This window comes from Dermacentor variabilis, chromosome 1, assembly GCF_050947875.1.
Source record: "Dermacentor variabilis isolate Ectoservices chromosome 1, ASM5094787v1, whole genome shotgun sequence".
NCBI lineage: Eukaryota > Metazoa > Arthropoda > Arachnida > Ixodida > Ixodidae > Dermacentor > Dermacentor variabilis.
Window position 1 is genome coordinate 244,770,068 of NC_134568.1, and position 27,423 is coordinate 244,797,490.

The window sequence follows — 27,423 nt, forward strand, 5'->3', positions numbered from 1 at the left end:
CTTCGAAAGGAAATTTCTTGTTCTCATCCTTTCCTTTGTCTTGTCGGTGTGTTTTTTTTTTTTTTTCACTCGATCATAGACACGTGAGCAACGACATTCGTCTGCAGTGCAGCATGAGGTTTAAAGGCATTTCGCTAAAGTTCGGAATGCTGTTTGCCGCTTATATTGTTTTCCGCTTCTTTACCGCGTTGCGCTAGCTAGGCAGCACGACTGCGCGAGCGCATTGCGTTGTATGTTAAAGCTACTGAAGTTTGTAAGAACTGAAATTCTTGGTTTCATGTGGCGCGGTAAATCCTCGCACCAGGTGTCGTGCACTTCATGTTTTTACACCTATTTTATGCGTGGCTTCGCACATGTTTAATTGTTGCTAGTTGCTCCATGCATAACTCTTGTCGATTCTTTTGAGCTGCAAAGTTTTCACCCTGCCTTGTTTGTAAAGGGTATAAATCACGCTGTGTCTTATCGGAATGATACCAAGGAAGTGCTTCTTTAACAGCTTTATTCTTTTTGCCCGAGGGCATCTTAGATATTGTTTGCGTTTTTGGAAATGTGTTTAGAAAATAGTTAGTTCAAGGCGAGAATTGCTAACAGCTTGTGCATATGGTATTTTTGTTCCATTTCTCGCTGAAAAGTTCGCGTCCCGTTTGGGAAGTCATCACACTTCGGTGCTGCCTGAGCAAACTTAACACGCCGAGTGATTTGTTTATTTCACAACGTAGTCCCTTCTTGCATGTGAGTTTTGTACTCAACTGAATTCTTTCTTATACTTACGCTGCATGCAGATGACTAAACCGGGCCTTGCCGCCAGCGCTCATCTACTTTGACTGGTGCTGCTCTGCCTTTAAATATATCATGTGGCAACTCTCTCTAGTAACATTAAAAAAAGTACTGAAAAGTTAGTCGGTCTTTAGCTTTGTACGTTTCCAAGCAGCTCCCTTGGGGAATTTAAAATTGCACAAACTCAGTGGGAACGGTAGTTTATCGGCGTATGCAGCAGAATTGCATCGGCGGTACAGCACTAACACGTGCTTTTATTAACCCGTGTGTTTGGTGACTTCGCTGGCTAGTGTACGCGTTTTCATCAATAAATTGGCAATTACTCTTCTTGAGGCGACTTCGACTGCAGTTATTCGGCGAGGTCACATGTATTCATCGGCAGAAAAATCGTGCGGATTTGTTTGATATAAATCGACGACGGGTGCTTATTATTTAGGTACAGAAGCAGCATTAAGGCAAGGGTAGAATGAAAAAAAAACAAAAAAAACAATCGGGAGATCGCATCACTCAACAAAATTTATCGGCTAGTCAACGTGAGCTCCACGTCATGTAAATGGGGTTCATGGCGTTTGTCTGCGGGACACACCTTGCATGTATTATGACCATGTTGTCCCAAACACCGGTAACATCGTGTTCATACCCGCTCGCACAGAGGTCAGCATCTTCCCTACAGCTGTTACCGCAGAAGAAGCAGCCTGGCACCCGAACAAAGGAGAAATCGCAGCCGCGAACTTCAGCCATCCTTGCTGCAAAGGGTTGTCGTCTGCTACTGCTCCCGCGTGCGTGTACTGTTGGAAGCGTCCGCTAGGTGGCTTTCAGTGGCGCCTCTATAGGCGGTGCACGAGGCGTATAAGAGAAGCTTTGATACATCCAGATGGCTCACTAATAAGCTTTTTAGTATGTATTTAATTAAGTCACAAAAGAAGGTGCATATTTCTTCCTTGAGATAAAATGGGGACAAGGCATTCAACTTAGCCAAGGTATATTGAGAAATTTCACCAAGATTTTGTTGCAGCAAAAGAGCTTGACAAGAAAGCGCCAAGGACTGTGTGCCAACTTAACAACCAGCTCATTTTTCTCATTTAAAACAGCAAAAGCATTATCAGAGTACATTCTTGCCAGAATGTATGATATACTTTAAAACCAATGTGTAACATTTTGTCAGATTAGATTCAATTTGCAGAAAGCCACACCTCAAGAAAATCTCTTGGGCAGTGGCTGTACTAACATCAGACTCTACTAAATGTGAAGGTACTTAAATATGCTTCTAGTAATACATAAGGGTTGAATGTGCCTAGCGATGTGATGGTCCATGCTCTACGAATATATGCAGTAGATTGTGATGCTAGTACATATATCTCTTCAGTGTGAAACTGAGCTCATTGTTTATCATAGGGCTTAACTAGTATGTTTAACAAGTTCTAGTATATTTAACAGTGTAGTGTTTAAAGTGAACATCCAGAAATAAAAGGAAAGGTTCCACTGGGTTTGCCAATCTGACTTGACATCATTGAGCCCACACTGCCCTCTCTTACCTCCTCCACAATTTTCTCGTGCTGCTCCTTGCTTCACAAGCACTTCAACATGTGGAAATGCCCTAAGTAAGGAGGTTTAAGCTCCTGCAGTGCATTTTATGGTTGTAGTAATACAGTACAAACTGATCATTTATTTCATGCATGGAACAAGGGGCTTTCCTTACTCCTCAAATATTGTTCAGTGATATTGATGAATTGATTGCGAATTATTTGCTGTTATGAATTTCATTTGTAATTCATTTAAGTGTTGTATTGTGTGCCTCTTCCAGCATCAGCCACTACTTGAAACATTATGACATACAAACTGTGGCAATGCTGTGCTGTATCTTCAGTGGCGAAAATGCAGACGGCAACTATGGCAAGAAATTTGCTTTTGATCAGGCCTGCAATAGTGTAAGTTTTGTCATGTTGTGCTACACAACCTTTGTTACAACAAAGTAAATTATAACATGTTTGTGAATGTTTGTGTGCACTTGCTGCATTTAACTTCCCCCAGTCTTACTAATACAACTGTTGTGGTATTTTGACTATGGTCATTTTTAAACTCTTTACGGACTGAAGACGAGCTAAGCTTGTCAAGCGCATACTTGCAAAAAAGTTGAACGGCGAGACCAGCTCGTCCAGCACTTTTTGTTTGTCATGTAGGCCTGAAGATGATTTAAGCTCCTGTGTTGCTCCATGCTTCTTCCAGGTGGCGCGCGTTTATGTTGTTTAGATAGTGAAGTTATGAGCATAGACTCACTAGTGTGCAATGAAGCCCCCCTTTGTTAACAGTGTAAAACGTTTCTTTTTTTCCTTGAGAAATTCACCTTTCTGACAGAAATTTTTTGCATCGTCTTGTTTTATGTGATCATAAGCATTGTTTGCACGCGAAAAAAAAAAAAAATAGAACTTCTGTCTTCTTGGCAATTTCTTTAATTTTTTTACCATCCTTAAAGGTTTAATTACCTAATCCACAAATGTGCACTATGCTTATGTATTTTTATGCATAAAGAAATGAAATGGTTACTGGTTATTGCTGTTGTATGCTTGGTGCTCTTACAAATGATAAATGATCAAATTAATAAGTGAGAAAGTTGGCACCCGCCAAACTAGCCTGAAGCTACAAAGGAAACTCGCACAAGTTCCTACAAGTGGAAACACATTCAGGTTCTTCCGCCTTGCGGGTTTCACAGAATTCATTTTGTTAAGTGATGAAATTGCATTTTTTAAGAATCTTCAGTGCACCTTTTCTTTGTCATTATCCCTTTTTTTTACTTTTTAACAGAAGCAAAGGGTATATTAGATAAGTTGCTTTCTGGAACCATTGTTTAACACTCTGAAATTAGACTTCTGTAGCATGAAAAAGCCTAACAGAAGTTTCGAACTTGTTGACATTGACAGAATTTAAAGAAAGAAAATAAAGTGGCAGTGGTGAGAATGGCTTGAAAGCAGCAGAATTAAAGTGAAGGACAAAAAGTGCAAATGTACTGTATGCACACACTTGCAATCAATAATATCGTGCAGGCATTAGCTGGCAAGCCAGTCACCAAATGCCACAGCAAGATGGTAAAGTAAGCGAAGATATGCATGCATGGAGAGAGCTGTCCAGTGTAAGTTCTCTTCGAGGATGTTTTGCAGAATGGGCTCAACCCCAGAACTTTTGCACGCATTATCACTTTTTTTCTTTCTGGAATGCTGCCAATAGCTGATTGAAAAAGGTCCCATGGTAGCGTCCAAATCTATTATCCTTATGACATATTTAATTGGTGGCTTCAGAGCATTGTGGAAGCGCTATGAAGGTAATAAAAGACAGTTTTAAAGCTGTATTACTTGAATAAGTTGATAAAATAGCATTAGTTCTTCATTATCTCCATTTGATCGCACTTATGCTTGCAGTAAAGCCAAATTACTCTCTTGTACAGCCTGTGAATCTCTCTGAAATGTGCAGTCAATTATTTTAATTAGTCTGTCTGGATTACCATGTGATGCTCCAGAAAAGAAACAAAATATGGTTACACTACGGCTGTCTACTACAATTTGCAAGGCATCCTAGCAGGCGATGTGCACTGGACAGCTTTTTGCTGGCTCGTATACCTAATCTTGCCTATTTAACCACCATACTCTGTCATATGATACTGCTGAGCTCATTGGTTGACACTCTACATTATGAAAAAATTTCAAAGGTTCTGACAGCACAGTGCTGTGGATGTGATGTCTTACCATAAGAAGCAATACGCTGAAGTATCCTGGTAAACAGAACAAATGTAAAGTATAGTACGAAGACGGGCTTGAATGCTTTCAGAAAATATACAGCTGAATCTCGAGCATATTCAACTTGTTCTGATGGTGAGCGCAAGACAATTGCAGCTGAGTTGAATTTAGTAAAGCAATGAAGGGGGCTAGTTGGTGAACGTTCATTACCAAGTGTTTGATACTGTTAAAGAACGCGCTTATATACAAGGAGATATGGTGCGGGGGGGGGGGGGGGGGTAGTTGTTTACCAAATCCCACTAGATTGCGGGAAAGTATATATTGGGCAAACTGGATGTTGTCTAAATGATAGGTTACGGGAGCACAAATGCACGTGCCAGCTTCTGACAGCACCTAGCAACTTGGCCGCACATTGCAAACAGTGCAAATGTTCCCCGCTAATAGAAAGCACCACAGTCATTGGAACATCAAAAACAAAAACGGAGCGAGAAATATGGGAGGCGCTTGCGATAGCTAAAGAAAAAGAGACGTGCGTAAGCACTCCGTCCATCGCGCTTGTCAAAGCTGAGGTCGAGTTTGCCAGGGCGAAAGGGTGCATGTGAACGATGTATGCCTGACCCAAACTATAATCACATGTCGTCACCTTGTCATATCTTTTTATATGTACCCCCCCCCCCCCCCCGCACCATATCTCCTTGTATATAAGCGCGTTCTTTAACAGTATCAAACAGTTGGTAGTTTGCGCTTCATCCGTCCACGTCCTGTCCTTCCTTAATATCATGTTTGTAAAACTGAGCGCAATATAACCATGAGCTGAGTTGAAGTTTGTCAAAGGCACATAGAAAGGATTGAGGTGGAAAGGTGCACATGGTTTGAAGAGGCTGTGCATTCTACTACATAGTAGTATGAGGAGGCCTGAAATTTTTTATAGCTTCTTGTTTTTAACTGTTTGAAACTTCTTGTATATAGCATGATTGTTTGAAGGATTTTACATCCTGCCAGGACTGAGAAATATTATTTAATATATAATGTATTCACTGGATTCTTATTCTGTAGTGCATAATGAGCCACTAAGGCTTGTGCAGGTGGGAGTAGTACTCAAAGGAGTATAGACACGAAAATTTTGCTGACACATTTAGCTTTTGTAGGTAGCTGTCAACTTTGTAATTATGGTATAAAGCTTCCAAGTTCTCTAGAGTACCATAGATAATTAACTACAGCACCTTTTAATCACTAGTTTAAGATTCATGCCAAGTGTAGAACGATTTCAAATGGGAGAGAGGAAACTATTCACATCACCAAAAATAGAGATGGCGGTCATGTGGTATTGCAACTGAAGAGAGTGCCAGTTGGTTCAGTATGGGGGTTGAAGGCCATACAGTGACCGTGTTGCCAAATTGCTGCCAAATTACGGTCAAATTGGCCCTTCCAATTGTGCACTTCTTTTGGAAATGTAGGGGAACCCACTCTCCCTGCTTGTCCTGGCAAGTGCTGAATGGACTTAGATTTTGGCAATATGGTCATAGTGTCATCACAGTCAGTGGTGTCTGGTACCTTGACAGTGCCACATCAAGTTACTGTGACATGAATAGTCTCCTTTTTCACATCTGAACTCACACTGCACTTGGTGCATGGTTTGAAAAAGTTGCATTTAAAAATAATATAAATAATATTTGTTGTCAAGGAATTGCAGCTTCGACAGCTATCCTAGTAAAGAAATAAAAACAAAACAAGAATTTGCTGTCAGTGCATTTTTATCTATGTACTCTGTTTCATACTTAGCAGGTAATGCTGCTGAAGTTACACAAGTAGTGCAGCCGTAGAAATGTATCACTCAGCGCATTTCTTAGTGACCTTTGATCTGCAATGTCTTGTACAGACTGACTTCTGGATATACATTAGAACTATAATTTTGGAGCTAATGCTGCATCAAATCATTTATTGTTTGTGTGCTTTATGCTTCCAGCATGTGATAAACTATGTTTCGGTGTCAAAGCTGGCGGTTTGCTATGGAAGCTGTGCTGATAGTGCGGTAGCAAAAACACGTCACTCCACTCATCATCACGTGATGTTTTTTGTAGGTTCAGATCTGCAATGTCTTCTATGTGATAATTCCTTCATATGTTATGACTTCAACATAAGTAGTCAACATTGTGCCAAATTACGCAGCAAGTTCTGGTTTCTTGCTGTCATGTACCATGCACTATTTTTGGGGCATGAATGCAAGCAGTGCAAGAAGTCGCTCTAGCCTTTGTAGCATTGCCTGGAACAGGGATTAAGTGTGTAGAGCAACGATAAGGTTTCACATGTATTACACTTTCTTACAGCTACTCTTATATGCTTCTGGTAGAAGGCAGCATTTCCCCTGCCATACAACCCTTCAGTAGAACTTGCTCTTGACCTAGTTGGTTCTTGCTGAGTGACATAATTGTTGCAAAAAGCACACAAACAAAAAGTAAAAGAAACACACACACAATGACACAAGTGGCAACATGCAACTCTTGCTGGCAAATACTGCTGTACAGTAGTGAAGTTTACCTAAAATATGTGTCTAACGTCATGTTTACATGAACTGTTTCTTCCTTTGACTGAGGCTCTCTGTACTGCTTTTAGTAAATACAGAGAAAACGTGGTAAAAACATTAATTACTGTTGCCATGGTATGAGAGTACTACTAGGCAAAGAAGTTTATAAAACTGGAAATCATGCACAAGCCAAATTTTCATGTAGTGTAGGTGCAGAGCATGGATTTCAGAATTGATGGAATTTTACAAGTGAGTTTTACTAGTACTGCCATTTACCTCTAGTGACTAGGCAGTACACATAAACCATAATGAAATTTTGTTTCTTTATGGCTCCCATGGTGCATCAACCTTTTTCCGTATAGTATGTATATGCTTTGACAGTGTGTGGTTGAGGCACCTTCTAATTAAGCCTACTTTATTTAAATGCCTCCATGATCTCTTGCGTTATCAGCACTGCTCTCGGGCTGATAATTCCATTCGAAATGTCACATGAAGCGTTTGAGTGAAATCTGTGTAATGTTGCCTGAAATTATTGACACCAGGATGGAATACAGCCACTTATTCCCAATAATTTATTAGCACCTTGTAATTATTCCCTCCATTTATTCTAATGAGTTTTTCTATTTGCATCCTCCTTATCTCATTTTCTAGTGCGTGCATGTGAACTTTAAAACTCTATTTCATTTTTAAAACTTTTGTGTGCATCAATTTGCTTTGCTTGCTTTTCCTGGTATAATATTCTTATACTTTCCTTCACTGCCTGCACTTATGGAATGGGCAATGAGAAGACATAATCACATGTGTATGTTTGCTTGCATGAGCCCTCTGCATGTTTCGTGTTTGCCATTTATCATTGTCACCGATAGCAATATTATTTGCAGTATGGTTTTGCAGAAACTTATAGATACACTGACTGCATGTACTCAGTATAACCTGACAATTTTGCACTGTGCATCTTTGCTGTGGTAATGTGCTAGTATTTTTTAAAACAGCAGAGCAAGTAAACATATGTACCTACATTCACTGTACTCAAGTTTGGCTCAATTTTCTCTTGTTTCAGTCACTTAAGTGTTTACATTTTTGAAATTATCAGAACTAACTGTCTGCAGTAACAGTGCATGTTGGCTGTTTATTTATTGTGTTTTGAAACCTACTCACATTTCAACCATGCTTAGCAGTGATAGCTATCACCATTGACATATATTGAACCTGAGCTTAGCTAAGTTGTAGGCTAAGGTTTTAAGTGCTTAATGTGGGAACTTTCTCTTGCCATTGAAAAAAAATTTCATTATGAACTGCAGTCACCAAATTATGTAACTTGCTACACATGTTGTCTATGATAGAGAACTAAAAATGCAGATAATGCTGTACCAATGCTTTTTCAGAGGCTGGAAGCCATGCGAGAACAGATCTATGTTGATTTTGAAGTCATGCCAAAAAAAGGGGGGATGTTTATTTTGGAAAAAAACATTGTAAAGAAATCAAACTGCAAATTTAACAGAGTGTGCACTAATGTGGTACAACTGCAATTAAAAATAACACACTTTGACTGATGTGTCAAGCCAGATTTTTTCCTATGTTTCACAGAGACCTTTAAACCATTTAGAGACACTAAAGAGCAAAACAATTTGAGCTGTGTTAGCAAACTTCCTTAAAAAAACACGAAAAGGAGCTTAGTAAGCCAGAAGGGACTGGTGGCAACGCTGCTTTGAGGTTTCCGCACTAGCTCACCGTAGATTCTTATGGCGTCTGCTTGGGTTGAGTCAAATTTTTGTGAGTGAAGATTGATTGCATTGTATTTTAAGAGAGTCAAAGACTGAGCTTAGAATGGTTTCAAGTACTTTTGCTGAAGCTGCAAAGACCCAGCTACAATAAAATTTGTGATGTCACACTGATGTACTAGCACTAGGGTTTCAGCACGAAATTCAAGAACTGAAACTTTGACCTCCATTTTCTCTTCTAATAATGTACAAGTATTACTGCAAAATTAATGAAAATAGAGTTTTGAAAGAATGTTTGACCTGTCCAAGCTCATTTAGTATTCCTATTTAGTGTCCCTTCAAGGGTGACAACTGATTTCTGTGAAATTTTAAATGTTTTGATGTCGCAGATTAGTCACAATACATTTAGTGCAATTACCATGCTTGAATATAAAGTAAATTATGTCTTTCACCTTTTTTTATGTATGCTTTACTTGTGTGCAAGTGTTGTATGCATTTGGCACTTGATTTTATGTGCAAGCATGAGCATAGTCAGCTGGTCAAACAGGTGTATATTTGTATTGTGGTAATTTTATTTGCTATAACCATTTTAGTCCCTTGATACAATATAAACAAAATTCATGTGAATTGAATGTGTTATTATCAAACAGAGATGTACACATACCTTACTAGTTTTCGAAACATGGAACGCATGAAAAAACTCACTTTTCTTCCAAGCTTGGCACACGACCGGAAATTTACAGAAGTATTGCATAGGTCACATATTGTGCTGCCTAATGCATGCGTGCATGCTTACGCAGCAATGATATTAAGCTTTTTTTAAGGTGGCTGTGTTTTGAAAGCTATGTCAGCAGACATGTATAGTTAGGATCCTTCTTGGCAAAATTTCAAATGGCAGACTTCAACAATACCTGACACATAAATGAGAGTATTGTGCATTGTCATTTGCTATGCTGTGCATGCGAAGCACGGGGTTGGTGGAGGGGTCTCTTTTTTATCATTATTTGCTAAAAATCAGCGGGGCTTGCTCTTGCTTGACACTGGTGCTTCGGACAGTTTTAGTTGCACTGCAGCCTTCTGTCATTACCATTTGCCTGTTCTTTGAGCCATGTTCCTTTATCTTTTTACATTCTTCTCTTCAGCAACTTACTGGAAGCTGGTGGCAGAAGGTATGTGCCATAATTTCAAACCTGCTCTGCTTTTGTTGCAAATTGCCATGGGGTTCTCTTCTGCAGTCTATGCCTTTTTTTCCTCTGCTGCACTGGCTCTCCTCCCTTTGTGCACGAATATCTGAAGATGGCATATGGCCAGGCGTGAAGCTTGAGAAATGTGTGTTAGATACATCTTCTTGTACTTGTGATTCACTTTGACTGCTAGTGCAGCAACTGTGTGCAGTCTGAGTGAATGTGACATTATGTACCTTGCGGTTTTAAGCACTCACCTCCCTTGCGATGATATTTAAAGAAATGTACATTACTAAATATAAGCAGGATTCATTTCTAGGCACCCTCCCCTAGTAGACCTCTACCTGTTTAAATGTCACTGGAAGCACCCTGTACAACACAAAATGAGTTGAGTGAGTGCTGGTTGGCAAAAAAAAAAAAAAAAAAAACTGAAATTACATAATTTCTCTATATAAGGTGTTTTATTTTTGTGTGCATGTTTTAGCTATATTAAAATTTTAAAATTTGAACAATATAAGTCATGTTGATGTTATGCTTATCACTTGAGTGTCCAGATTTGCAGCCTCTAAATAAGTAGAAAATGCTCAGTTACTTTTAAAATTTATTTATTCATACTAGCCATCTCAGGCTCTTACAGGAATTAACAAAGTTGCATTAACTATTTAAGTATTGATCCTAAGTGGCTAATTGATTCAGCGAGTTTGAAGCCTGTGCTCAACATTATCTGCTGAAATGACTAAACTTTCAAGAAATGGAGCATGTGGTTTTCAGTGGTTATTTGTTTAAGTGGTCAATGAAAGTGTGCAGGTGACAAAGGTATTATAGCTTACTTAGAGGGAGAGGATGCGTCTGCCATTATTTGTCTGCATATTCATACTTCACATCTACATAGCCCAGTTTGGAAAAATTCTGTTGCAGTGAGGCTACTACCAATTGAATTTTATCGGCATAGAGGAGCACCCACCCAATGGCTCGGTTGTGTCACTTGATTTCATTTTTATGTTATTATATTCCTTTTATGATAATTATTTCATTGAAATATTGAACAGTTGTCATGGTTAGCACTGCCACTTTCCCTGAAACTGTACCAATAGGTGGCACATTGTGGCTGCTTAAAATCATGGTTAGCTTGTCAGCAGAGAGTCTTCACTGTCTTGCCCTTCTAAAACTATTTTAAATGTATTTCATATGACGCTAATTTGCATTTTTTTCCTAATAGGTGGGGGGATCTCCGTACCATACGGTAACTGGCCCGTCCGACTCTGTCTTTAGTGGACTGTATGTAGGTAATGTCTCCAGCCTCCTCTTATGTTGTGTTTTTTTTTTATTACTTGAGCAAATAATGATGCTTTTTTACACAGGTAGTTCTTATAGGTTCTTCTAGCTCTCAAGGTGTTCATAGGCTCTGCTATAAAACCAGCTGCCTTGCACAGCCTCTGTGGCTGTTTTAGATATTTGTGTGAAGGTTGTCAAAATGTTTCTTCAGCACTTGTAAAAGCTGTAAAACATTAACAGTAGCAATAAAGAGTTATGCAAATGCATTTCTGTTAGCCTAATATCACCATTAGCATGAAGCTGGGCCCTGTGTTCAAAATTCTAAAATGTATCGTCATAGAACTATCCCAAAGGGGAACCAGTGGGCCGGTCAAAAGTAATGGTGCTCAGTAGAGATTTTGAAGGAATGGAACATATGCATCTGTCTTGAGGAGGAAGCTAGTGTACTATATTGAACTAGAAGGGTATGATAACTATACCACATGTGTGTACATACAGTACATATGTACATATGCATGTGTGCATGCACATGCACGCATGCACACACACACGCCACACGCACACACATTTTTAGCACGTAAAACCCTAGAATTCAATACGTAATTTTTTTTAAAGCCAGATTGGGAAAAAAAAGAATAAGGTCCACCAAAGCAGACTTTTGATGCCACTGCTGACAGCAGAAGGTGATTCCACTCCAGGCTTTGAGTTACACATGTGGTTACTATAGCAACAAGATAATGACTGCATAAGGCATGGCAGAGAGCTATAATAAGTCGAGGCAAAAGTCAAGCAGGGAAACAGCTACTACTGTTAGCAGGTGGCACCCTGGTTCTGCTTTGACAGGTTCTGTTATTTTCCTAAAACTAAGTACTTTGGTAATGTGCACATATGCAAAGAAATTTTTTTTTTTCAGAGTCACTAAAGCGGAATCGTTCAAACAGCTGGTCAGATTCCATAGACGACATTCGATTTATGGACAACAGCCCTGATCCACGAGAAGTAGAACGCACCAGCCACAGAGCTAATTGCAAGTAAGCATTAAATGAAGTCCTCATTTTCTGTAAATTGTTGTTTTCTGTCTCATGGCAGCATAGGAATCTGAAGATTTTAAAACTGCAAGTGCCTTGAGTGCTTATATGCATCTGCCCTACCGTAGCACACGATGCTAGCACTTATTGCTTTGCTGGCACTATAAATCTGCAGACCAGGAGGTGCATTGGAAACCACATAATGAGCTGTGGTGTAGAGGGATGTCCATGGGAGTCTGCATTCTTGCAGGCCGGAACTGCCTGCAGTGGTGTTGGGTCAATCGCTATGCCATTTTATTGCTGCTTAAAAGCTGCGGGTATGATTGCTGGTGGTGGCAGCTGCATTCTGATGGGGTCGAAAATGCTAAACGCTAGTGTAAAGTGCTCCCATGAAATGCAAAGCGTACTAAACCGTTTCCAGAAGTGCCTGGCACTGCAAGAAGGGAGAAGGAAGAAAAAATATTCAGGTGGGGTGTCATGATGTAAACCTCTCATGCGAGAAGACAGGGGAGGAATGCCGCTTGCAGGCACTGGTCAAGGCAATAAAAGCTTCTGTTACGAGGAGAGTAGCTCTATTGCTCACACCAGTGCCTCACAATATTTCAGTTATCTCCACTATTACTAAACCATTGTTAAATTATTGTGGTAGAAGGCTACTTCCAGTGTAAACCCTCAATTTCTAACAAGGCCTAGCGAGAAACTGTTTAAAGAAATACTGCATCACTGTACAGTTTTAGTGAGACAACCAAAGGGGCTACAGTATGCACCACGCAAGTATCAGGAAAACCAAATTTACAGCACAGTCAAGTGACAGTGGGCAAAGCATTGCCTTCCCCAGGAGTTCCAGCTTACTGGAAAAAAGCTAACAGAAATAAAACACCAGCAGCTCAAACTTTTGCTTTTCTGCAGCTTTTTTGCAGGAAGAAATTGCCAAAGTGATGCTCTTTCATGCCCAAGACATATTGCAACTTTTATTAAAAAGGCCCTGTTAAACCTTTTATGAAAGGTGTGAAATGCATCTGGCATTAAAGGGCATCTTCTTGCAAATCTTATCCAACAAAAAAAATGTTTAATGCACCTCGTATATAGTGGAATTAATGGCAATCAAATGCTGCCATGTTCTCACAGCCTTCCCCACCTTTTCATCATTCCTACTGCACTCTAAGTCATGCACCATGTCTGTACACAACAAACAATACTGCCCGTCATGCAGCAAGCTTTTGTACTTGCATGACCTCGAAATCATTTGGCAGGTCCCTCTGTCATGCTGCCCATCTCGGTTGTCATATTATTGGTATAGTAGTAATGTGCCCTGCCACTAGATTGTGCACCACTTTATTACTGATAAGATTTCTCCATTTTTCCTTCTGCTAGACGCGCTGCTTGGTCGTGACATTTAAAAAGGTTCACCCCAATAGCCATCATGTTTTCCCTTACATAGGAGTACTGAAAATAAGTGGGGCTTTGAAAAGTTGAAGGAAAGAGCAGACAAGTCTTTCAAGTAAGATTATGGGCTCCCAGCTACATTTACAGAAATAATATTTGGCTCAGATATTTATGACAGTATCGCCTAGCAACGAAGGAACTGCATTTACCGATAATTGGCAGTACTGCCAAAAGGGCAAAACATTGAAAGCAATAGCACGGTTTTGCATTGCGCTCAAGCTCCTCAGATGGTGTTCTACCAATACAAGGGGCGAACATGTTCGAGCAGCACATCATGCAAGGCAACTGCTGCTGCACCACGGGAACAGCACCTTGGCAGCTGATAGTCATCTAACAATGCTTGTGTGATGAGGAGCGCTAACAGCGGCATTTGCAAGCGTTGCAGCGTTTGTCAACACCCAGTGAAAGGATAGAGCATTTTAGCGTGACCTTTACTGTCCATTCAGGCCAGTGTATGTGCTAGGTGTGGTAAGCACACAGATGCTCAGCAGGAATGCTAGTGTGTCTGTGTGCACAATGCTCGCGCCAGCAGTGGAAGGCAGAACGCTGCCGAGGCAATTGAGTGGTGCATAATAATTCATCCACTTGGCCTCAACATTATTGCTGCTCAACACACTGTCTGTCACTCGCGTCTCTGGAAACATTCTAACTCTTTGCGTGCAGGCCATGTGTGGCCATCAATATGCGACAGCATGATGGCAGTGGCACTGACATCATGAATGCACGTCGTCTGTCCATATAACTGCTATTGCAGTAAACGTGTTAACCCTTTAAGATGTGTTGCTGTGCGTCTTTAGCAAACTTGCCAACTATGCGTTATCAAAATGTATGTAAATTGAAATAGAATGCAAATATTTGGTTTGTTTTGGTGTTTTTTTACTGAAGCTAATATGGATTGTTTTTCTGTAGGCTCCTTGATCCTAGCAAGTCTGCTCAGTATGATGAATTCAAAAAAAAGTATGCAGAGATACTCTACAAATGGAAGCTGTTTGAGCAAAGAGCATGTGTTCTTAAGTGTCTATCAGCAAGCCCACCCAAGGTGAAAGCAGTTGGTGAGTCATGACTGTTGACACTGTAGCTAGTATTACCGTATTTGCACTATTATAGTGCACACTCTTTCTTAAATTAAAGGTGCGTTCAAATTTGCATGCACGTTACAATTGTATTTGATACTACTCAAGACCAAAAATGAAATATATATATATATATATATATATATATATATATATATATATATATATATATATATATATATATAAAAGCTCAATCCAAGGTTGCTAGCCATAGAATGAGTCGTCTGAAGAAAGCGACGCTCAGGGACATTGCAAGGTGGCTCCATGGTGCATAGAATCTGTTCCCATCAGTGGCGTCGCCAGAAATTTAGCTTGGGGGGGGGGGTATTTGCCAACAACTACCACTCCTCCCCCTGTTTCACCTCTCTCTCTCTCTCTCTCTGTATATATATAACAAGAAAGAAGGGGGTTAACCGAGGGGCCCAATTTTGATTAAGCATATCATAAGAAGCCAACAAACATTCACACCAAGGACAACATCGGGAAAATTACTTGTACTTACTAAAAGAATTAAAGAAATTATAAATTAACCCTGTCAGGGTCGATTTCTTTTGCCATATGCAACCGCCCAGGGTCCATTTTTTTTTTATCGCAAATTCCAATTCTTCTGAGGGACCTATTTCGAAAAAAATTTACCGTAATTTTTCTAGGGTGACCTTAAAGTGAGAAAAAAATATTTTGTGTTGGTATATATGTACTCTTTATTCATGAACACCAACAATAAAACAAAAGGAAATAAACTTATAAGAATTTAAAATTTGATGCATTGTTATACTTCAAGGCTTAGAATATGCGCTCACGAGAATATTTCGCAAGTCTCAAATGTTCATGCTCTTACACTAATAGTATTTACGCCCATAGCCTAATAGAACTGCGTAGGTGAGCACACCCAAGAAAACTGTGTGGTTGTGTGCCCGTCAAAAAAGCAAAACGTGCGACAAACTTTCGCTAATCTTCATCTTATCGCCAACCAAAGGCAATTAGATATCGCGAGTCTCCCCCCTCCCCCAGAGAAAGAAAAGGAAACGCATGCACGGTGGCATCCTTCCTATGCTTACCCCTGTGAGCACTAAACGGGCGAGAAACAGGCGGCCACCCTTTGAGCGATTAGTAATGAGATAGCCATCAGTTTTGCGAGCACAAGAAGCCGAAACCGCCCGTGGAACAAAACCGAAACCGCTGCCCGTCCGCGCGCGCCACAACGCGCGAGTGGTAGTATATAGATGTGGCGGAGCAAAGTAGCCCTAAAACAAACCATGCAATGAAAACCGAGAGAGGGAGGCGCGAGAAAAAAAGTCCCTGTATTCCCACGTAGTGGGAGCACATACCCGGACAGAAAAAATGAGCACATTGGCGCGCTTTTTAAATGTACTGACGGCGCCGTAAATATACAGCGTCAACCATTTTGGACTTGTTCGCGGCACCGTATATTTACGTCATTGACCCTGAAAGGGTTAATGGAAATGAAAGTGGATGAAAAAACAACTTGCCGGAGGTGGAGAACGATCCCACATCTTCGCATTACGCATTCTATGTTCTACCACTTGAGCCACCGCGGCGTCTTTTTCCCATCCATTTTCTTGGGTATTTATGTTTCCTACCACTACTTCGACGCCGCATTAGCTCAATCAGTAGAGGATCGCACACTTAATGCGAAGACGTAGGATCATTCCCCAACTCCAGCGAGTTGTTTTTTCATCCACTTTCATTTCCATTGATTTATCATTTCTTTCATTCGTTTAGTAAGTATGTACAAGTAATTTCCCCTATGTTGTCCTTGGTGTCAATGTTTGTTGGCTTCTTATGATTTGCTTAATAAAAATTGGGCCCCTCGCTTAACCCCCTTTCTTCTCGTTTATTACATAACGAGGGCCTCGAATCCAGCAACACTGATGCCTTGAGGTAGCATGCGTGGGTTTATTGACCAGTTGCCTTCACCCAAAAAGATCACACACTCGTGACGCCTGTGGCAGAAAGAATGTTCCACATACGCTGCCAAGGTTTATGAGTGGTGACGTTGACTAACATTCCCAGAGTTCTAGTAGGAAACATGAATTCCCAAGAAAGTGGATGGGAAAACGGTACCGCTGTAGCTGAATTGGTAGAGTATCGCACGCGTAATGCGAAGACGTGGTATCGTTCCTCAAGTGTGGCAAGTTGTTTTTTCATCCACTTTAATTTCCATTAATTTATCATTTCTTTAATTAATTTAGTAAGTACAAGTAATTTCCCCTATGTTGTCCTTGGTCTCAATGTTTGTTGGCTTCTTATGCTTTGTGTGTGTGTGTGTGTGTGTGTGTGTGTGTGTGTGTGTGTGTGTGTGTGTGTGTTTGTGTGTGTGTGTGTGTGTGTGTGTGTGTGTGTGTGTGTGTGTGTGTGTGTGTGTGTGTGTGTGTGTGTGTGTGTGTGTGTGTGTGTGTGTGTGTGTGTGTGTTATACACCACGAAAAAGGTAACTCCTAGCACTCCCCGAACAAGAATGCTTTAACAATGAGGATGCAAGTTTTTGTGTTGCCGAAACAACACTTTGCTTGCTTAACTTCTGACAAAATGTTTCATTGCTAAGGCGCGCGGCCACTTCACATCAAATTATGCTACCATTGTTATGCTATATTTAAAAATGATGATATGAAAAAAAACTAAAATTTCATTTACTAATTGATGCATCTATATCATGTATGTTGATGACCGAGTTGGTACATGACTTGGAAAAAATAACAGTGCTAAAAATGGGGCCAAACAAAAACAAGACAGTGCACTATTGTCTGTTTTCTTGTGTGCGGGCCAGACTTGTTTGCAAGTTGCCTATCACTCAGTCGCACTTACAGCATTGTGGGCATGCTATACTATTCTGGATTTAAAATTACAGGAACGAAGCTTTGTGCAAGAACTTGGATAGTATCATATGATGCAAGTTTCACTCGCTTTCTGTGACCTGCTGTATGACTTGTTTGGAGAGGTGTTTGGAAGTAACTTGTGATCATGGAATTGTAGTCCTCCCACGACACACGTTGCTAATTGATCACACTCGGTAATTGAGGAAGCAGACAGTCCAAAGCAGGGCTGCTTCCTTTTTAGAAGCCTTTGTGAAAATTACGGAATCCCTAGTTCGCAGTAAAATAAGGGCCATCTGGTAGCTCCGAGAGATTTGAAAGTGTTGTGTCTCCTGACAGCAGTCTATTCTCAAAATTGCCAAGACGTTTAGTTAGGATGGGCTCTCCGTAAGCAGCACATGTTACGACCGGGTAGGTGAGCCTCGGCTAGACGACTGGCACAGCCGTCTTGAGTTGAGGATCGGGCAGTGACGAGACACTCTCTCTATGTCCATAATTATGCGCCAACTTCGTTCTTGACACCTTTTGTGCACGTCCCTCCCCCCCCCCCTCCCCTTCTTAAAATTCTTTTCTGTTGGTTACTGTCACACTCTTCAACATTTATCGGGTTGTTGAACCTAACATTCCTATATTTCTGTTTCTGCGTGGACTTCGAGGCCATTTGCCTGCCTGCCCTTCCACCTGTTTGTTGTGGCGGTTTCTCAGCTTCCCTGGCCCAGCACCCCCTTCCTTGATGCCCTATTTACTCGAATCTAGGCCGACCCCAATTCTAAGCCGACCCCCTAAAATCTGAAGCCAACAACAAAAAAATATATTGCCTCGAATGTAGGCTGAACAAAAAAGCCAGGACAGCGTCCACAAAATGCAAACAGCATTTATTGAATCTGAACGTGCAGAGCTCATTCAACGTCATCATCGCTGCTGGACTCGTCGCTGTGTTCCTTGTCACTGTCACCTTCAAACAGTGCACTACCTTCGGTACCGTCAAGTGCATTAGATATGCTGCACTTTTTAAAGGCGCGCACGATCGAAGTACCTGGGATGTCGTCCCACGCTGCAGCTACCCAGCCCGCCAGCTGCGATAGTGATGCACGTTTGATGCGACTCATTGCCGTTAGCATGTGGTCTTCGTCAGTCAACCAGTCCATGTAATATTTCCGCAGACGATCCTTGAAAGGTTTGTTGATGCAGACATCAAGTGGCTGCAACTGGCCCGTCATGCCGCCTGGTATGACAGCGAGGTCCGTGTTCGCTTGGGCGAGCACAGCCTTCACGTTGTCGGTCAAGTGCCCACGGTAAGAGCCGACGACAAGGAGCGAGTTCTTTGTCAAAAGGGCTCCTGGACGCCGTCGCCACACAATCTTAACCCACTTTTCCACCATCGCACCCGTCATCCACCCGTTCTCATTTGCCCGCACAATGACATTTCTTAGGAAAGTTTCTCGAGCAGGCAGTGTCTTCCTTTTAAATATCATATAAGGAGGGAGTTTATGTCCATCAGCTGTGCAGCACAGCATCACAGTTGCGGGCTGCTTCTCGTAGCCTGCAGAGCACACCTTCACTTCCTTGGCACCCTTTTCATTCATGGTGTATGCCACTGGCATATCAAAATACACAGCCGTCTGGTCAGTGTTGCCGATTTGCCCAAGGTTGTAGCCTGCCGCTTCTCTCTTTCGCAGCACGTAGTGCTGAAAAGCTATCAGCTTTTCTTCGAAATCGCTTGGCAGCTTCTGGGTGATTGAAGTGTGATGGTGGAGGCTGAAGCCGAAGCGCTTCATGAATTTCTGAAGCCAGCCCCGGCTGGCTTTGAAATCTTTTGGCGTTAGGCCTCGCACCCTCGAAAATTCCCTAGCTTTTGCTTGGAGCACTTCTGTTGTCACTGGAAGGGCAGCTGCTCTCTGCGTCCGAACAAAGTCAGGCAAAACTGTCTCCACTTCGTGGTGACGGCCTTTCTTTGGTCCGCTAAATGCCATCCTCGTTGCGGTGCACGCAAAACGCTGCTGTCGTTGTCCCCTCCAACGACAGACGTTTTTCTCGTCGACGCCGAAGTCCCGCCCGGCTTGAAGGTTCGACGATGCCTCTGCGGCTATCACAACTTTTCGCTTGAAAGTGGCACTGTAGTGGCATCTCCTGCTTGGCGCCATCGCGATAACACCACGCCGCACACCGATACGGCCAACACGACACAGGTCAAAATGGCGACCTCGCTTGTGCATGGTTGGCTACTGGCACGGCTAGTAGCGGCTGCGATACTGACTTTTCTAGATTGCGCTAGCTATGCACCATATTTAGCAGTTTCAATGAAAAACTGGTGCGTTTATTAAAATCCTCGAATCTAAGCCAACCCTAGAGTTTGGAATATGATGAGTTGAAAAAAACTATCGGCTTAGATTCGAATAAATACGGTATATTTTGCCGTGTGCAAATCAGCATTCTCTAGGTCTTTCTTTCTTAGCTTGTTTCTTGCCTGGTTTTAAAGCGAAGCTTTCTTTGCCTCTTCCTTCGACTTTCCCACTGCTGCTGCTGGTGTGGCTGTATTGCATGCCGCATCGGGGTTGGTTCAGAGCGTAGAAGCGTAGCAGAGAGAAGACATGAGAAACTCATTTGACCTTTGCACCCCGTCGAATGCGCACAATGCCCTCTGGAGCTCTCTGGGCGTCGCCAAATTAGCCTCTTGACAGCTGTAATTATCCGTGATCCCCGCAAAAGCATTGCAGAAATTACAGCGCTTACCTTTCTACAAACGAGTTAGTCTAGAGTGAAGCCAGATAGAATAGTAGAGAGGAGGGGGAAGAGAAGGCAGAGAGTGGGTAGAACCGATGCAGTCTCGAAATGAGTGAATAACAGCCTTGCCACTCTTCGCTCGCAGTTCCCATAAAAGGGAGGGTGACCGACAGCGGTTGCGGGCAAACAGGATAAATTTAATGTCAATGTACACTACGGTACGTTTGTACTGTTTCTGAAAAATAAACACCATGCAAATTTGTCAAGTGGACAACTTGCGCAGTGCAGAAGCAGAACCGCATTAAAGCGCACTGTAGGGTCTAGTCGACACTACGGAAGCGGTCTCATGTCAAATCAATACTTCTGCGCCTGCCGCGGTAGCTTTGCGTCTATGGCATTGCTCTCGGAGGTTATGAAGTATGGCGCACAACAACGCCTCAAGCAGACACTTCTCCCTGTGTGTTCTGTGTACTACGCAAACAGCAGTGGTGCATGCAAGGTAACGTTGAGCATCGACTCTCCACTCTCATGTTGGACTAAATGTAGATGAAATTAAACATTCACTATCAACATCCTTGCTAGTCATCGTCAATCAAAGCAAACAGTGCAGAAAGCTTCACTTACATTGATTACCACAGTGTGTGGGATCTGCATATCTTTTCATTCTTAACACCGTCTACAAACTAGCCTAACAGCAAGCTCTTTTCCAGTTTATTAACATTATGAAAGTCAGAGACACGGAAAAGAAAAAGAAAAAAAAGGGGGGGGGGGTGTTTGATATGCATGTGCCAGACAAGCAAGTCGCATTATTTTCAGAATGCTTTTCTTCCGCGCAGCGTGGTCGATGATTTGGTCAAATACCAGAAATGACAAGCTCTTCGACGACATGAAGGCCTGGTGGGGAGCAACAATGCCCCCAAGTTTTATGCACGCGTTCGTCCCATCTTTATCTGTGTGTGGAATTTTTAGCGCTGATCCCCCCTCAGCAGTTATGGTTAACACTACCCGGAATAAGGTAAAGGTGCACCTTGGCATCGCTCTCATGATGACCCCCCCCCTCCCCTCCCTAATTTCGGACTGCCACTAGCCCTTGCCTTGCTTTCACATTCAAGCTTTCTATTTTATCCCCGTCACTCTTTTGGAGCCCACCTCCTGAAAGTTTTCGTTCCGTGGGAAAGGGGGGGGGGGGGGAGGTTTGTCAGAAAATCGGGAATAAAGTAGAAGTGCACCTTGAGTGAGGCCACAGTGTTCTGTGCATGGGAGAGGGGATCGCCCCCACGACCTCTCCTTCCCCCCTCATTTCGAACCGCCACTAGCCCTCACCGTGCTTTCACATTCAAGCTTTCCCTTTCATCCGTGTCGCTCTTTCAGAGCCCACCTTCTGAAACTTTCCGTTCCCTGGGAAAGAGGGGAAGGAGGGGTTTTGTCAAAAAATCCCCACCCCCCAGATGGCTATGCCAATGGTTCCCGTAGACGATGGTTGCCTGAGGCTCCATAAGTGTGGCATTTTTAATGCATTAAATGGAACTGAAGATGACTTTCTGTGGTCAGTAGACAGCGAAAAGAAAGTGTCGTCAGACTCCGATAGCCACTAGCCACTATGTCTGTGTGCCTTGGTATGTTCCATAATATTGTTTCAACACAGTGTGCATCGACTAATGTTTCGTTACTTGATGTGCGCGGTAGAATCGGCACCAAGTTATTTTTTTGGGTGTTTGAGCCTTGATATAACTGTGTGTTATAATTGGTGGCTTGGTAGAATTGTGTAAATACGGTATGCTCTATAGCTAATATTATGCTATACCTGTGTTTATTTGCAGACTTTGTTACAGTATGCCATTACTGCAAAAGTGATGTTCGCGGTGTTCAGTGTGACGAGTGCAAGAAACTTACTTTGCACTGCATTGTCTGCCATCTTGCAGTACGTGGTGAGTATTTTTGTTTGTTGTATTTTTACAGGTTTACATTGAAGATGTGCAAATATCTATGATATCAAATTTGAATAGGATGTACTTTATTAGATCTGTATTTGCTGTTGGGCTTTGGTTATTTGGTATAATTAAAAACATAGCTATTGTCAAATAGGGCATGCTGTGATTACCGGAGGTTAGAAAGACTCAAACAATGGGCAGCTATTTATGCAGGTCATTTATAAAGTTCTAATTATCAGCATCAAAATTTGCCAATCATTATACATGACAGGCAACGACATGACTATGTCTCTCAAGATTAAAGGGACGCTAAAGGCAAGTACTAAGTCAATGTGAACTGTTTAAATACAATTCCAGAAACCTCGCAACACTTGTTTTGTGCCACGAAACGACTTAGTTTACGAGAAAATTGCATCTTAAGGGTCCAAATACGTTTTTCGCAATTCAAATCTCCCGCCACCCAACTGGGGGAGTGGTGACGTTGCATGCGCCATCATCACTCTTTGCTGCCGTCAGTGAGTAAAACAGCACCCGACAGACGGCGGTACCGAGCCAAGACAGTGCGGTGGATTCACCGCTGTAGCTGCTTTTTGGTCAAGTGGAGTAGACTGTTTGGGCATCCTGCAACATAACATGGAAGTTTAATTCTCTGCTGCATGCAGTTTGTACTAGTTTCGCGAGTCGGCAAAACCAGCGCAGCACTACGTGATAACGAAGCTACTGAAACGCAAAAGTATGGGCGGCACAGAGGCGAGCAAAAGCGAAACCTTTTGTAATTTTAATGAGTTCTTTTAACTGGACAAGTAGCATTTTATTTCCTCTTATAATACAATACAAGGATGTTTATTGCAATGAGTGGTTGAGTACTAGTGATAGACTTTAACTAAGCAGTGCTTTCGTCATCGGGCAAGTACTTGAATGTCCCAGGGAGTCCCTAATCATGTCCTGCATTTATCTAAATTTCTCTATTATCGCGGCTCTGTTCGCGATAATATTGACACCTCAGAGATTCTGGAGTACTAATCTATCACTTTAGTTTTACTTAATATTTGCCTTTGGTGTCCCTTTCAATTGTGTCCCATTGTACAGCAGAATGCTGCTAAGGCATTCAAAAACAGAATGGGGCTGCCTTTTGTGCCTACATTGATCTGTTTCTGGCATTTAAAGGGCCCCTCACCAGACCCCACAGCAAATATTGGTTATACACTGGAAGTTGTTACATGTCCACTAGGGAGCGTTCTGCCGCAAAAAAAATTTTCAAGTTGGCTCATTAATAGCTGAAATAGAAATGTTTCAATTCCGCGAACCCATGATTTCAGCAGGTGGGCTCCACTGCCGAGCAAGACGCTCTCTCCACTCGCCCTGTCTAGCCTCCGCAAGCGAAATTCCTTCCCTGCATTCTCCCATACCGGACCTCGAGGATTGCATGACACATTCATCACAGGCCCCGCCTTCATTTTTTTTTCTCCTTGTCTTTTTTGTTTTTGTTTTTTCCTGGCGCTATGCACTTCCGCCGATGGCGGCGCGCGCGAGCTGTTGTCTCGTTCCCGCAGCACACAATTTTGCACGCCGTGCACAAGGAAACATTACTAGCAGTATAATTCAGTGCTACACGAATACTAAGGCAGAACAAGCGGATCACAGAGCATGATCACCCACTGGAACGTGGTAGAAAATGGCATAGTTTCAGTACCTGCACACGTGACCGCATAACCGTGGGAACAAGCAGACGAAGTGGAAGTACATCCATCTCTCTTGCTTCGGTGCGAAGTAAAACAAAAAACACGCAGACATTCCGTTTGTGTGTTTTATTATTTCTCTAAAATTCAATTCGTCCATTCAAGCAACAGATCACACAAATAACAGATGGTGCCTTGAATAATTCTCCAAGTCACATGTCACCACGAGTGACGTCACACTGCAGACCCGAGTACGTAGGCGCAGGGACGCAAGTACGTCATCCTCCGGCCTGGAGCGTGGTGGACGTGAGGAGAAGGAAAAACGGCGTTCGGTTTGAAATTTCAGATCTTTCTGCGGCGTGTAGCAACGTAATACTTTGCGGACACGATCGTTATCGCACAATGTATGCTCTGCGCTTGTCAGCTCAACATGGCCAGACTTGGTGAGGGGCCCTTTAAAGGGAAATAATCCCAGGGAGATTCATACTGTGCTGGTGGCGGTCTAAGCAAATAATGCCCCATATTTGGCACTATGATCAAATAGTGTGGTCAAACAAGCCAGCAAGATGAAGTAGCCAAGTATCACTTAGTGATGAACCACAAATTACAGTGAAAGGCCCTGGCGCTCACTGACAAGATGGATAACTGTTGAAAAGTTAGTCCAGGAGTTTAACATGTGTCTGTGGTTACTGCACAGCATTCCTAAATATAACCAGATCCAAAGTTGCAGCCATGCTAAGTTTCACAGTAATTAAAAAAAAAAAAAACTTTTTGGAAGGAAGCAGTTGCACAAATGTTGCAGCTGTATGATGGCAGCACGTGCAACCTCTTTAGACTACAAAGTGCCATGTGCCCATGCTCACCCATCCTTGACTTCTTTCCAATCCATTGTATGTAGAGAGAACCCCAAAGTGTCCAGGGTTTACTGGACACTTTCTGGAGTTATTTCTGGAGTGCAGCCTTTCACAGTCAAAATAGGGGTCTGTATAACAATGCTCTCTGTCAGCTATATAGTCATGAAAGGGGTAAACTTTTGCCCTACAGAAAGAAAGTGCACTGATGGATATATTGATGGCTACATATCAGTTCCTTCGTGGCAACAATTATAACTGTGAATGACCTTTTTACTGGCCACCTCACACGTGGGGCACCTCCCAATTTAGCCAAAAGTACTTTACCAAATTCCTGCAACCTCTCTTTTCAATGAGTATTTTCATTTGTGGAAGGCATCATTGAGTCTTAGGGAAAGGGAGGTACCTGAATGAGCTTAAGGAGCAAGCAGTTTAATTGTATAGTAGCTTGTAGTCACCTCAAACATACTTCATTTTTTGTTTACCTGCAAACTCATTTTATTTTTTAATTATTATTTGATGTCAAGTATTTTTTCTTTGGCAACTTCAAGTTTGCATCACTATTCTTGTTTGAGGTGATAAGGTTCTACATTAGTGCATAATCGTGTTTTTTAGTGCATTGTAACTCTGTTCAGTTGCATCATTCCATTATTATCATTTTTGTTATATTCAAGCTGTGGTAGCCTTTATTGTGTACTTACATGTCACCCACTTGAGTGAGCTTGTACATTAGCCAAGTGTAATGGGCATTGTGTCTTTTGAAGAATATATATACGCCTTGTTTACCCATTAATCTTCCTTTCTTCAATTTGGAAACAAAGGTATTCAGACTAGTGTTTCATGACATATTTGAGCCTGTTATTTGATGATTGTGTTTAATTAGAGGTGTCTTTTCCTATCCTCAAAACCTTAATTTACATATCTTTGTGTCAATTGTCAGAGTTCATAATGAAGGCTGCAGCAACCTGACTCCTTGCCTCATGTGATGGTGCACATTTTCACTTTGTCTTGAATACTTTCAGGCATTATACAAAATATAGTCCTACATGAAGGGCTTAGAAACTTCAAATGAATGCTAAAACTACGTTTTTATCTTGTTAACAGCTGTTTTAATAGGCAGCTGTTGACCCAATAATTGCAGTGTGGAGGCTCATGCTCTTGCTCATGAAAAATAGCAAATTTTCCTTCAATGCAACCAGTTCAAAATGGATGTAAATTCCTGTGAAATTTCATTGGTTAAAAAGAAGCTTTAGGCCTTATACTCCCTATTAAGGTGCACATGAAATGCACAAATGAAACTGCCAAAGTTATTGAACAGAATACTTCTCTTTAGATGCTTAAACAGTTGCTGTTTGCAGAATCATGATCTCTGTCGTTGTTGCAGTTATCGTTGTAGTCACTGTGTTTCAGTTTTATAAACATAAAGAGATCTGCTTGAAACAATCATTAGAATTGGTTATTTTTATTTATGTGAAACTAATTTCAGTCAAATCACCTCAGTAGTGGCCTAAGGAGTGCATTTGTGGTTTTCACATGTATATTTGGATAGGGGTATAAAGAGCTGTTCAGATAATGAGTCACAGGACTGTACTCACTATTTTTTTTTTCAATTAAGTTTTATATAGCACAGCAAATAATTTTGTACATCAGAACCAAGCATGTACATCCAGTGCACACTTTTATTTTAGCATTAAAAAATATTGACTGAGACAAGGTGTAAAACACGGCTTATGGATTTGCACATTTCCGACTTGGAAAGAATGTGAAGAAAAGCACATTTCTTTGCCTTCATAATTTTTGTCATATGTAGGACATTGTGAATGGAAATAGAGTAAGTGCATTATTGCGTGGAGCTACAGCACATACAAAAAATGTCAAATTTAGCTTCTGAAAGGGAAACCCAAAAATCAGCCTCTTTTGACAGTTTCTTTAAAGTCTTACAAAAATGATTTTCATATGAAATTCTTTCTGCAACTATTTTGCTGGGCATTCTGTATGCATAGGAAAACATTGATTTTCTCTTCTGTACTGCTGTTGCAGATTTTGATGGCAAAATTTGAAGGGGAAAAATAAAGACCAAAATACTGAAAATGTGAGACTTCCTGGGCACAAATTTAATAAAAACTATCACTTCCGATTTTACTTAACTTTCCCCAGGTTCATTTCCTGTCATTGATAATCTATCTCATGTAAAGCATGTTGCATCATTAAATTCTGGGTATAAAAGAAAACAATGAAGAGTGAGGTATAAGCTGCTCTGTTTGGTGCCTCACAACCTTTCATTTAGCACTTTCTACATGCAAGTGTCAAGTTTCATGATGGCTGCAGCTTGTTGCATGAACTAAGAAACTGTGGAGGTGTAATGGAAAGCTAGGAGGGAGTATGATGTCAGGCTGCCAGCCTCAGCAAGCCAACCTCCTCTGACTCTGCCCCTCCTCCCTCTTCTGTTTGGTGCCCATTGGTGTCTCGAGTCTTGAAAAGTGTGCCCTGCACACAGTTGTCAGATCTTTGCAGGCAATGTTTGGTTCACGTAACTCTCGGTGACATCACAATCAGCTCTCCACCACTCTCCACACCTGCTCGGAGCTGCTGCTTGCCTGTCACACATTTTTTTTCCCCCCTGAGTCTTCCTTTATATTTTTTACAACT

General features: G+C 41.7%; 2 protein-coding genes across 3 annotated transcripts in view; one reads left to right on the plus strand and one right to left on the minus strand.

Moving 5' to 3' along the window:
• Positions 1-27,423, plus strand: part of Wdr59 (WD repeat domain 59) — a 98,490-nt gene that overhangs the window by 67,789 nt on the left and 3,278 nt on the right. For both annotated transcript variants that reach the window (XM_075672585.1, XM_075672595.1), the window contains 6 exons: positions 2,582-2,705; positions 9,893-9,919; positions 11,154-11,220; positions 12,123-12,240; positions 14,593-14,735; positions 22,134-22,241. In XM_075672585.1, coding sequence (XP_075528700.1) covers positions 2,582-2,705; positions 9,893-9,919; positions 11,154-11,220; positions 12,123-12,240; positions 14,593-14,735; positions 22,134-22,241 — 587 coding nt within the window. The remainder of the gene's footprint in view (positions 1-2,581; positions 2,706-9,892; positions 9,920-11,153; positions 11,221-12,122; positions 12,241-14,592; positions 14,736-22,133; positions 22,242-27,423) is intronic.
• Positions 22,801-27,423, minus strand: part of Nsun2 (tRNA (cytosine(34)-C(5))-methyltransferase Nsun2) — a 159,546-nt gene continuing 154,923 nt past the window's right edge. Inside the window, exon 20 of the mRNA XM_075672634.1 lies at positions 22,801-22,865. Coding sequence (XP_075528749.1) covers positions 22,816-22,865 — 50 coding nt within the window. The 3' untranslated portion in view covers positions 22,801-22,815. The remainder of the gene's footprint in view (positions 22,866-27,423) is intronic.